The sequence below is a fragment of the Amblyomma mixtum genome, chromosome 3 (assembly GCF_055824585.1).
Source record: "Amblyomma mixtum isolate Tamu chromosome 3, ASM5582458v1, whole genome shotgun sequence".
Classification (NCBI taxonomy): Eukaryota; Metazoa; Arthropoda; class Arachnida; order Ixodida; family Ixodidae; genus Amblyomma; species Amblyomma mixtum.
In genome coordinates this window covers 372,638,946-372,651,292 of record NC_143014.1, presented here as the reverse complement: position 1 = coordinate 372,651,292, position 12,347 = coordinate 372,638,946, and the positions used below count along the sequence as shown (strand labels likewise).

Below are 12,347 nucleotides of genomic sequence, written 5' to 3'. Positions count from 1 at the left end.
ATGCGGGGAGGATGCAGAAGAGCGGTGTGAACTGCACGCGGCCAGGTCGTGCCCAGTCTGGAAAAGAGACATGCCTTACCCAGAGGCCGCTACATCCAGCGACGCTGGTCGAGCTGCTCGAAATCTCGCGGGGAGATCGCGCTGCTAAACTGTCCCCCCACTCCACTGCAGCGGCTGCTCCATGGGCTCTTGAGCGGAGCAGCGCTGAAAAAAAAAGGCATCCTCCGAGTAGGCCTTCAGGCATCTCTGCTGCCGCCGGCCACAGTAAACAGGGCGGAGTGACGTAATCAGCTTAGATTGGAATGGCTACGCAATGGAATGTCAGAGGCCTCGATGACATAAGGGAATTAATCTCCCAAATCGAAACGAAGTTTCTGCGTACAGGAGACAGATGCCTCTAACAAATACTTTGTAAAGCAGTATGCTGCATTCGGCAAAGAGCACTGCGGCGGTCCCACGTCGTATCTCAATATTTGGAGCATCCCGTGAAGCTGTGTCTGTTCGGACCAAATTATTTGATAGACTAGTGACGTTTTGTTCCATATATATTCTGCCCGATTCCCAGTTCAGCACAAGAGAGTTTTAAGGTCTCATAGATGAGCTTCCAGAACCATACCTACTATTAGGATATTTTAACGACAACAAAACACCCTGGGGCGACTCGCGTTGGGGTGCATGCTGCGTTTAAAGGAGTACAGACGCCTAATTTTGGTGGCATGTTTTCTTTTCTATAATGATGTCGAAGACACTGCTATGCATGAGTCACCGTGTGGTATTCTCCTACGACCGCTAAGTAATTTACAATCGAAATTTTCTGCCGTGCTGTTTCGGTTTCGGTTTCAACAGCCTAACAATGGCCGTGACGTCAAAGCGAGGTTATAGGTCACGTGAGGCATGGAAAAATTGCGGTATAATCGCTGCTTCAGCGTTTTAATTCGCTGCAGTGCTGAAGCCAGCCTTCTTCAGGCGCTGGAATAACACCGTATGTAGAAGCTCCGATTATGTTGCAGTTTTTCATGCCTCACGTGACCTCTAATCACACTTTGACCTCACAGTCATCGGTCGGCTGCTGAAACCGAAACAGCACGAGAAAGAAATTCGACTGTAAATTATTTAGCGGTCGTAGGAGGATGCCTCGTGGTAATCCGTGTATAATAATGCCGTACGCCTCATTACAAAGAAGAAAAGCACGCATCCAAAAGTTAGGTGTCTGCGAGTGTCTCGTAGACACTTTTACGTTAGGTGTTTCGTATACTCCTTTAACAAACATGGTCCCACTTACTATAGTACAGCACACAGCAAATACTCCTCAGTAGATTTAATATGTTCGCCTATCCTTATGTCACACCTGGCATCGATTGTCATCAAATATCCATACGGCAGTGACCATTTGGCAATACTGCTCAAGATAGAAAAAGAATTTGATAGCTGGCGGTGTCACAAGATGTGACAGTCATCGCTTGCTGATTGGGAGAAATTTAATGCATATACTACATCTTGCGCATGAGTCCATACCGCAGACCAGAGGTATTGCCGCTGTTGCCAGGTCTTGGTGGAATGAGGACTGCGAACGAGCTTAGAAAAATAAAATGAAGCTTAAAGCAAGTTTTCGTTCTTATCCAGCGGCTGAAAAATTGATGTAATTCAAGCGGCGCGAATGGAGTGACTGTCAGACGCATACGAGGACTAGCTAAACGAGGCAATTGGTCAGCCTTCTCAGTAAGTTCGTGTGCGGTTACAAATAAGGTCCAGGGAAAAATATAAACCGTACACCGCTAGTAAACAGTTCAGCGAAGTTTTTTGCTTGCAAGAATTCAGTGGAAGCGACAACAGTACGCTGTCGAAGGTGCTCTGCAAAAGGATGCAATTCCCTGTGTAGTAGCAAGAATTCAGCGCCAAGGGAGGACAAAATTACGTACGAAGTCATCAAAAACTCTCCCGAATAAACGCTCATACTGGTCATAATGCATACTGGTCCTGTTCAACGAACTTTCTCAACCGGACGGCCGGAAGAAAATCGGCTTTTCGAGTTAGAAGCGCGCTTTTTTCGGCGTAGCATTGTCAACTGCGTGGCGCATCAGAATCCAACGAAGTCGCAGTATGAACGGCTGACCCGAAAGACGCGGGTTCGATCCCGGCCGCGGCGGTCGAATTTCGATGGAGGCGAAATTCTAGAGGCTCGTGTCACTGAGCGATGTCAGTGTGCGTCAAAGATCCCCAGGCGCTGCTTAGTGCTGCCTTGAAATATGAACGCCACTTTCGACACCTTACTACACCGTGTCACGGAGTCGTTGGGTCCCGAGCCTCTGTGCAGTACGGCATGGAAATGACAAGGCGGCCGCCAGAAATATGACACCCGTGGACAGCGTTTACCCTAATGTATGCGGTAAATGTGGGCGCTACGCCACTCCGCTGTGTGCGCCCGACTTGACCTGATTCGTTAACCCCACTCTTAATTTGACAGGAAATTGGTTTTCTACAGTTTATCTCTTTTTAACTACACTGTGCGGAGTATTCAAGTTTTTTTGCAGGTCATTTACAGCTGCTTCTACCCTACTTGTCACTTCCTTTAGTAAATCCCTAAATCGGACGGCGCGCGGCCGTAGTGGGACACGCTTCGAAACTCCTCTCCGACGCTCTGTAGCTGCTATGAGTAGTCCTGAGTAAGCAAGCTTATACCTGGTTTCGGGTTCAGGTCATCTGATGAGTGCCCAGCGATGGTTGTCCCTACCCAGGAACCGTTCTGTAGGGGGCTATACAGCCAGTTCGAACCTGTTTTTGATTCCACAGTGCTTTTCTATTTATGATAGGTTGGGCGACTGATCTGCAACTAAATACTTAGCTGCTGTGTATATTAGCTAGTATTAGCTAAGCAGTAGCGTGCTCCTAGAGGCGACTGCAATGTAGTTGCTCGGGGGTTTTGACCGGTGTGTCGAAGCCGTTTTTTTTTTTACATCGTATGCGGTGCAAAGAATACGCAGAGCGCTGTTGGGCCGAATAGCCGGTGGCTAATTCTTGGGTCTGGATGCGAAATATACCGTAATTGACATTCGGTACGAAAGGAGGTGAAGGATTACATAGGATTAGTACAGAATATTCTAGCACATAAAATGTTACAGCGCATTAATAACGCTAAAATTTATTTATTTAGAAGAATAGGTATTTATACCTAATTTCATAAATTAATAGACAGTAATGTACAAACCAAGCAAGAACACATGAATCAAATTAGTGGTTGACGTTTAATAAATGTGATTTTAGAGATTTGTTGATATTATGTGTTTCTTTTATGTCAGCGGGTGTATTTCGTTTCTACCTTAACTGCAGAAAATCCGAGCAGTCGTTTTCCATACACATTATGTACAGGCGACAGGTAGTAATTTCCAGCGGCAGCACTTCTCGTAGAGCGTGATGCTGATCTAGATATAGACACGGGGCAAGTATGACTATGTTCCAGAACACTGTTTGCGTATCCAGCGGCAAACAATCAAAAGGCAAGATTTTTAGTTGAATAAACAATGGCCTACTGGGTGCACTTCGTCTCGAATAAGTCGTCATTCTTAATGCTTGCTTTTGTGTGCGGCGATTCGGATCGAGGTATGTGCTAAACGTCCAACCCCAGGATTCAGTGTTTCTTGATGAATGGCTGTTAAACAAAGCAAAATAAATTATTCGCGTTGCATTAGAATGGACGAACCTGGAAATGGAGATATTACCAATTTGGGACAGAGTGTATCGATATGAGCCTGACAGTGTGGTTCCAAGGTTACTGTAAGAGTCTTGAAGCCATTTCCAGGCTGTAGTGATATATTGCGTATTTAGTATTAATTTAAACCCCAACCTTTTTTTAGCTCTATATTGAGATAATGGCTGCATCATCTGCGTACATCAACAATTCTGCGGTGGTTAATACTTTCGGTATACTGTGATGAAAACACGAGAGGTTCTACGCACGCGCTGCTCAGAAGACGTGAAGTCACCAGTGACAGCCTTCTGCTGCCGGTCACTGAGATAGCCGGCGAAAAACTCCAGTGTCGCGCCAGGGAAGCCGTAGCGTTGTCGTTCTGCCAGAATTCTGCCATCAGCAGTAGCAAAGACCAGGTCAAGAAAGGCGTTGTTGTTCAGTGCCGAAGCGAACTGACCCAGCGACAGCGATGTCGGGTGTCGCTCGGGTCGACCCGGAATGGTTGCATTTTCATCCTTGCGCAGCCACGCGGAAGGGGTGTTGCGACATTTGTACCAGTAGCAGATAAACCTTTTTTTTTTTTTTTTCGAACGCTGAGAACGTTGGAATAAAATAGAGATGGCTTGTCAGCTCCAGTGATTTCTAGAAAGATGAAACCTGCGATCTCGAGCTATCTTAGTGAGATCGCCCTGGTGCTGTCCGTTCTGCGCATCAAAATCTTTCCGTTAGGTGGCCAAGCATGTTTCCAGTTTTAGTTCCGCTCGATGGCCTTCCCCAGCAATATTTTATTTTCGGGGCGTAAGTGCTGGTTGACATGCGCCGTGCCCTCTGATTCGAAGCCAAGATTTTTTCTTTCTTTTTGCGACGTTGAAGACTTTGTCGCGAGGTGCTCGTGATCTGAGTGAGTGTAATGTTGGGATTGCCCTTTTCTTTTTGTGCGCGTGCGTGTCTTTCTTCGTGCTCTCACCCGGCCGAGCAGGAGGACGGGTGGCCAGTATTCGTCCGTGTGGGGGCGTGAAAAAGCGACAAACGCGTGATGCGCGGACGGGGAGAGAATGGGTGATGGATGGGAAGTTGAACGGCGGAAAACATTTTTGAGGAAGCGGCGATGATTGTCTCGAGAAGAAGATTGCGCCCGGCGACGCCCATTCGCGCCGTTCTTCCGTCGCCGGTAGCGCGCACGGGGTGATGTCTCCGCGCGATCGGCCGTTTCGTCTTCATCTGTTGGCCTTCTTTTCTGCGCCTTTGGCAGGCTCATTTGCATGACCCCCGTTGATTGCACTTAACGGCGGCAAGGAGAGCGTGTCGGCGAAATGACGTGCCCCTTTGTGCGACGAAGAAAGCGCCATTCGTTTTGGCGCACGCAGCTTGTGAAAAATTATTAACGAGGAAAGACGACACGGAAGTGTCACGGCGCGGACTCGTCAGGCGGAAAGGATCGGCAACTGTGCGGGGCTTTTTTTATTTCCCGGGCGCCCGTTACACGCCTGGTAGCACGCGACTGAATGAATGGATCCCAAATCGTTAGAATAATCGCGCAATTTATAACGGCCTCCTCCCGCCGGAGCAAAGATGCCGTATTCCTTGGAAACATTCCTCGTCTTTTTATGTTCCTCCCCGTGTCGTCGACGGCGACTGATGGTGTCACCGCGCGCTCATTTGTCCACGTCTCGTTCCCTTCCCCGCGGGGGAGACAAGGGTGGCGTGGTAATGGGCGCCGCTCTGCAACAGATCCCCCTCCTCCTCTCTGGTTGCAGGCGAAAGAGGCGGAACTTCAGCAAGCAGGCGACGGAGATCCTGAACGAGTACTTCTACTCGCACCTTAGCAACCCGTACCCGTCGGAGGAAGCCAAGGAGGAACTCGCTAGGAAGTGCGGCATCACCGTCTCTCAGGTACGTACGACCTCTTTGGCGCCCCGCCGCGCTCGTCGGCACGCAATCTCACTGATTGGCTCTAACGGGGCGGATTTCGGGGCTAATTGAGGAGGCGCTTCTCCTAATCGCCCCCCTTTGTTCGCGCGAGGCATCGGTAATCCGACCTCGCCTACCTGCGGGGGTTTCTTTTTGCGCCCTAAGAAGGCGGCGACTTGTTAATACTCGTCGAATCGCGTGTGATAAACCAGTTGTCTTGTCACCGCCAGGCAGCCGGGCTGGCGAAGGCGGTTATGAATAAGTTCTTATGCAAAGGCCCCGAAATATGGAAATGCGCCGCCTCCCCCTCCGGGGCTCCTTCCGTTCATGCTCGCTGGGACGCACGGATGGAATCAGCATAGGGACGCCGCATGCGTGCATACATTAAGCCCCCCAGGTCGGCCGGCTTCTGCCTCGCCGAAATGCGCCAGGTTTCCCCGGCGCCGTGCACGTGTGTCATCCGGTCAGCATGGTCGGTCTGCGCCCGAGGCGTTCTCAAAAATATATGGACAAAAACCTCGGCGCTTGTGTTATTCCTTTGCTTAGGGTGCTAAATTCATGTGCATAGTATATTTTCACGCGCACGGTGTACATTGCCGATAACATGTGCGGCTCTCTCTCGTTTTTTCGTCGTCGGTGTGGTCCGGGGCGGCGCTTCTCACCCGCCTCCTCGCGTGTTGTGCAGGTGTCCAATTGGTTCGGCAACAAGCGGATACGATACAAGAAGAACATAGGGAAAGCGCAAGAAGAGGCCAATCTCTACGCAGCAAAGAAGGGTAAGCCTCTCCTCTGCATGGTGTCGAAGAGCGCTCCCGCCAGGGGCATCCATTGGTCCCTCCTATCTGCCTGGTGCATGGCACTTGTGCTTTGAGCCGCGCCGTAATGTATGCATGTGTTTGGAGGCGCTCGCTCGCGCTCCACGGCGCGCGTCAGGAGCACCGTGCCAAATGCGCGCCTGAAAGGCGGCGGGGATGAAAACGCGCTTTTCCGATAAGGAGCAGGCGCGCGGGCTTGTTCCTTTTGTTTGGCTGCGCCCGGGGTTCTCCCCCTTTTGTTTTCCCGCGCCTCTTTTGTTTTGCCCCCTGAATGGGCCCTATTAGCAGGCGCGTTTCTGCACCGCTTCGCTGATTTGGCCGTCTCTCGTTCCACATGCGGGGTTTGCTTTTTCCTTCCAGCGTGGGCTTAGCAACCCCTTCTTCCTCTGCGGCCCTTCGTTCGGCATTGCAGCTGCAGTGCGGTAAAAAAGGCGTCTTGCAGTCGTGGCGACTTCCATTCGTTTTTCTCACCACTATAAGTCAGACGGCGTGCGCCTTTGGAAGAGAGCTATAGGACCTAGGGTTCCTCTTGGCACAGGGCCGGGCGTAGCAACCCTCCTCCCCTTGGGTGTAAACTGCGAAGGCCCAGCGTGTACCAGGGCACTCAAACGAATGACCGAGCAAGGACTCTGCGGTCTTTGAATGCAGCTGGACACACGTGTGTAGTGGCGGCGTCGTTCTCCACTCGACTGTTGTGTGTCGCTGTTGAAGGGCGTAGCACTGTGCTGTGCTCGCAGTAAGCCGTTGTCGCTCCTGACTCTCGCCCCCTTGCTCTTTTCAGCATTCCCGAAAAAGAAAACAGACAGCCATAGTAAGTGGAACAGCGCATGAAAGTAAAGTGCGGCGTCGTTCTATTCCAGGGCAGTGGTGCTGGAATCTCGAGCGACCCAATTTGCGAGCTCCCATCGTTGCGTGTCGAAATCATCGCCGCCTGCACGTTGGCCGCTTTGATCCGCCTCTGTCGCGTGCCTCCCGCCGTCTTCTGACGGCCGGGGAGGACCGGACAAGAGGCGTCCTTTCCCTGGGCTGTCGCCACTCCTCGCGGCGGGCCAATGCAATTTCTCGCGCCAAAGACACGTGTCTCATCGAATCTCCGCTAAAGTCGCAGTTGTCATCGTCCAGCCTGACATGCTGGACTGCGTCTCTTCTTCTGCGCGTCGGCTTTTATTATTCTGGGGGGCCCTTGTCGACAACCAGATTATGCATCTGTTGCTGTCTCCTTCACTTTCGTCGCTTGCTCCACGCAAAATTGTCAACTCAGTAGTTGAAAGGCGGCACTTTTTTGCTCGGACCCTTTTTAGGGAGGCTTTAACGTGCATACTTTGTGTTCCCCTCAGCGCTCGCCAGACATTTCTCAAAGCCGGACCGGAAAATTGCGTGCATTCGTTTTCTTTCGGTCGTGAGGGCACGTCTTTCTGTTGGGGCAACGGCGGGGTGCCTTTTGTTTTTTTGCTTTTTCAACTTACTGTTAAAGGAGTATACAAAAGCCTAATTTTAGTTGCGTGTTTTATTCTTTCAACTGATGCGTTGGACACTAGAATACGTGGATTACCGCGCAGTATTCGCCTACGACCGCTAAATAAATTTAAATTGAATTTCTTCTCTCATGCTGTTTCGGTTTGAACCGAACGATGGCTGAGACGTGTACCTGGACTTCAGATCATACGTCAGGAACAAAAAAAAAAGTAACTGCAATATAAATGGTGACACGTGTTTTTAATTCACTACAGCACTTAAACCAGCCTGCTTCAAGAGCTGGAATGATAACAAACGACGTATGAGTAGTTATGTTGCTTTTTTTGTACCTCACGTGACCTTAAAGCCGGGATGACATGGTCTACCAAGAAATCGTGCTTTCACGATGCAGCTAATTGCCACTACATTATTATGCATACTTAACAGAGACTTTAGTAGAAAATGCGCAGACATACGCAAAAGGGTAGCGAACCCTATAAAATATTAGAGAGTTTTAGTATAGCGTACGTAGACATGCGCAAAGGCATAGCGTACGCTATAAAATAGCGTCAGTCGTACTGCGCATGCGCCAAACGCTATTTCAAACCATGTCTTACGTACGTTCGCGTTACGTACGCTATTTTTCGAATTTAGCGTGCGTGCTCTTGCGTACGCCAGGAAAAATAGCGTTGTCAACATGGCGGCGCCTACGTCGCCCGCTTCGGAGAGAAAATGTCTTGTTATTGGGTTTTTAGGCACATTCATTGCCCTTAAATGGAACGTGTGATATTCGTTTTGCCTCCTCTCGCCTACAGCAGAACGAATGAGTGATAAACTTGCCGTATTTTGGATTCTATGTAACGATTCTGCCGTTCCTAACCCTATCAAAACACCGCCGACTGTGGATTGGCTTGATTTGGATTTTTATGCCAAGGTAGTCATAGCCTTGCCAAAAGTAGCCGTTTCGGCTATGGGGCAGTAGGTGTCCGATAGAATAGTAGTACATACCATGACGTTCTTAAAAACATTGCTCGGTTCGGTTACCTAAAAAAATTAAAAAGAAAGCTACGCCCTGCCTCGACTGCGCAGTGCGCGACTCATCGGGGACGCCATGCAACCGGCTATCCGTGATACGACTTGGATCAGCTCGGCCAATGCCTTGGCTAACCGCGAAAAATAAGACACAAAATGTTTTTACATTATAACACCAGATGGCGCCACTGCGGCCTTAGCAATCGTTGCGTTCGGGCGGTTGTACGGTAAACTAAAAGTGCTCTTGCGACTTCCACAGTAACCTCCCGCTAAATGCTTGCGTATAGCGTACGTAAGCGCTCATACGCTATACTAAAACTCTCTAATAGCGTTATTCCTACTGGGCATGCGCCAAACGCTATTTCAAATCGAGCCTTCACGTACGTTCGCGTTACGTACGCTGTTTTTCGAATTTAGCGTGCGCGCTCTTGCGCTAGGCAAAGTAGCGTTGTCAACATGGCGGCGCCCACGTCACCCGCTTCGGAGAGTATTATCGGGTTTTTAGACATGTTCAGTGCTTTTAAATGACACGGGGGCAAGAAACTGAGCGGAGTCTAGGTGCTCCGCTGTTCAAATTTCGTTTCATCACGCTTTTACTTTGGTGGTGGCGAAAAGACTCTAGAGTCGTCCGTGATGCATTCTAGGACGACTCTAGCGTCTTTTTTTTTTTTTTGCCGCCCAGGTAAAAACGCGATGGAAAGAAATTCGAACAGCGGAGCGCCTAGGCGCCACGTTGCTTGAGTTTCTCTCCATCGCGGTAGTACACGTGATATTCGCTATGAGGGATAAACGCCCTATTTTTGATTGTGTTACGATTCCACCGCTCCTAACCCTAACAAAACACCGTCGAGTGTGGATTGCCTTGGTTTGGATTGGTACGCCAATGTAGCCATAGCCTTGGCTAAAGTACCCGTTTCCGCGGTAGAGAGTAGAGGTCCGAAGGGACACTTGTACGCACCATGACGTTATTAAAAACCTCGTTCGGGAAAAAAATTAGGCCCTGGCTCTACTGAACTGGTCATGCAACTGGCTGTCTACGCGTTGCGACTTGGATAACTTTGGCTCAGTGCGAAAAATATGGCACACAGTATTTTCACGTTTTATCACCAGATGGCGCCACTGCGGCCTGCGCTACAAGTGCTCATGCGATTTCACTGCGGGCAGGGCACTATTATTTTTATTTCTTTTAATGGCCCACACTAAAGCTTGTAACCTCCCGCTAAATGCTTGCGTATAGCGTATACAAGCGCTCATAACGCTACACTAAAAGTCTCTAAGACAGAAGTACGGCACTACGCGTGCTTTCGAGCTACAATTTGAAATTTGAAGCTAACGGCTCTAAACCGCTCCCCCTGGCAGCGACAACCATATTGAAGCAGTCTGAGTGACGTCATAAACCGACAGCGCCGTCGTCTGCTGCAAAACAGCCGCGCGCACGGTTGGTGCTAGGCTCGCTGGGCAGAGCGCGCGCGGAGAAGAAAGGCTGATTCACACGGAGGTCCGTTCGCCCGCGGCCCGCGCGTCACGTGTTCATGCGTCACCACATTGAGAGGGGCGCTGTCGGCCCGCGGGCTGGTCAAGCAAGGAAGCTCAGGTGCCTCTCCCCTCGCGGGACTTAGCGGCGGCCCGCGAAGACGCGTGCGCTAGCTCTGGCAACTTGGGCTAGCAAGAGGGCCCAGACCATTGAGGAATTGGACAAAGGGCCGCACCCGTTCTACAGGACTTCTTGCGCAGTTCAATAAAGTTTATTTCATTCATTCGCACGGTCCTAGGTCGGCAGGAAAAACCAGTTCGACCAGCGTTGCCAAACACTTTAAAATAATCTGGCAACTGTGGCACACCCAGCGCGTCATCTGCTATTTTGGTCCGTCGCATTCGCCTGACGTCATGGGATCGCAGGCCAGTTTTTAGTGGCGTGTGAACACGTGATGTGCGGGCCGCGGGAGAACGGACCGTCGTGTGAATCGGCCTTAGCAGCGTTTACATGAACCTGACAGGGCCGTGTCGAAAACCGGTTACTGGGTTCACGTAAACGCGCGCCGAGCCGCGTCGGGAGTTTGCGCGAGTTTCGCTCAATAAATTCAGTTGTCAGTCAGCGCTCTTTGCTGTCACTTCCTCGTTTCGCCTTCGGGCTTCTTCTTTCGCGCTGTTTTCTCTAATGTCTGTGGGAGTCGACGGATCAGGTCCAGTTAACTCCGCCGCAAGGCTCAACTCGGCCCTGCCCCGATGTATTTGTAAACGCTGCCGAGCCGAAGAGTCGCGTTAGGTGGAAGGGATAGGTTAAATGCGAACGTGCTTTTCACTTGCGCCGTCGCGCCTCCGAGACCGCGGTGGCGGGCTGCAATCTTGCAGGCTGCCATTGCTCGCTTGCATTGCGCTGCTCGACGCTTGGTGTTGCTGCAGTTGAACCAGTCTCGACTCGACTCGCTAAAATCGAGTTTGTGTAAATAGGCAGTTTCCGGTTGGGTTGATCTTGCTAAGCTGCCCCCCCCCCCCCCCCCCCCCCCCCGCTGTGCTCAAGGGGTTGAACTGCCACTGTCCAGTTCATGAAAACAAGGCTATTGTGGTGAAATCAAGGAGGCCTGGCACAAGCTAGCCAGGAAGGGTAGGACACAGGCCTTTGTTGCCTTTGTCCCCCTCCAACTCCCCCCCCTTCACTGCACCCAAACTCAAGCCTGAACAATGAACAACTCATGACAACCTGCTCACTGGGCACAGTCCTGCAGTGTGGCCAGCCCTGGGCTGGAGCACACCAGTGTTGCCTGACTTCCACATGGTTCAGGAGAACTTGGTGAAAAAAATTCATTTTAAAATTGTTTAGTGGTCATAGGCGAATATAGCATCATTTGAAAGAGCAAAACACACAAGCAAAAATTTGGTGTTCATAAACCAAGGTTGAAATGTGAGCATGAGTGCAGTTCCATGTTGCGTCTCATTCGTAGTCAGGCACAGGGTTCCCGGCGTTGGCTGGTTAACATTCGGCCATTCTAGCTCCAGAAACACTCATCTGAAGGTTGTGGCAAGTCTTCGCCTTTTTTAGCAAGCTCATCCCCTTCCGGGCCGCGACTCCATAGGTAGCATTTGGCTGAACTTCCCTTGTGTCAAGGCTGTGTCTGTGTGCTTGGCCTTCAATGCGTCCTCGCTGTGGTGACACGTGTCAGAGAGCCTCAAGGTGTTATGGATCTGTCCAGGAGGTGTTATCTTTTGTCTTGCGCCACACTCCATCGGGGAATTTAGGGTTGTACCCGTGGAAACCGGTGCTTCTGTTGTAGGACAGTTTTGACACTTTTCAGTGTCATGTGCCATTCCTACTGATTGTTTCTGTCCGTGACGGTCATGATGGGCCCTTGATGCTAGTGGTTCATCGTTCAGTTACTATCCCTTCCGGCTTGCAGTAACTCGGGCTGAAGTTTCCTCAAGACACTTTTTGTGGAAGTTTTTTTGTCATG

General features: G+C 50.5%; 1 protein-coding gene across 9 annotated transcripts in view; it reads left to right on the top strand.

Annotated features, from left to right (window-relative positions):
- The window catches only part of exd (PBX homeobox extradenticle), a 305,873-nt gene that overhangs the window by 190,922 nt on the left and 102,604 nt on the right, over positions 1–12,347 (top strand). For 8 of the 9 annotated variants that reach the window (XR_016291691.1, XR_016291689.1, XR_016291690.1 and 5 more), the window contains exons 5-7: positions 5,443–5,578; positions 6,282–6,372; positions 7,193–7,222. Coding sequence is in view for 5 of the 9 variants with exons in the window: in XM_089584313.1 (XP_089440439.1) it covers positions 5,443–5,578; positions 6,282–6,372; positions 7,193–7,222 (257 nt within the window). In the remaining 4 variants the exon portion in view is untranslated. The remainder of the gene's footprint in view (positions 1–5,442; positions 5,579–6,281; positions 6,373–7,192; positions 7,223–12,347) is intronic. The other variant, XM_089584314.1, reaches the window with a different exon arrangement.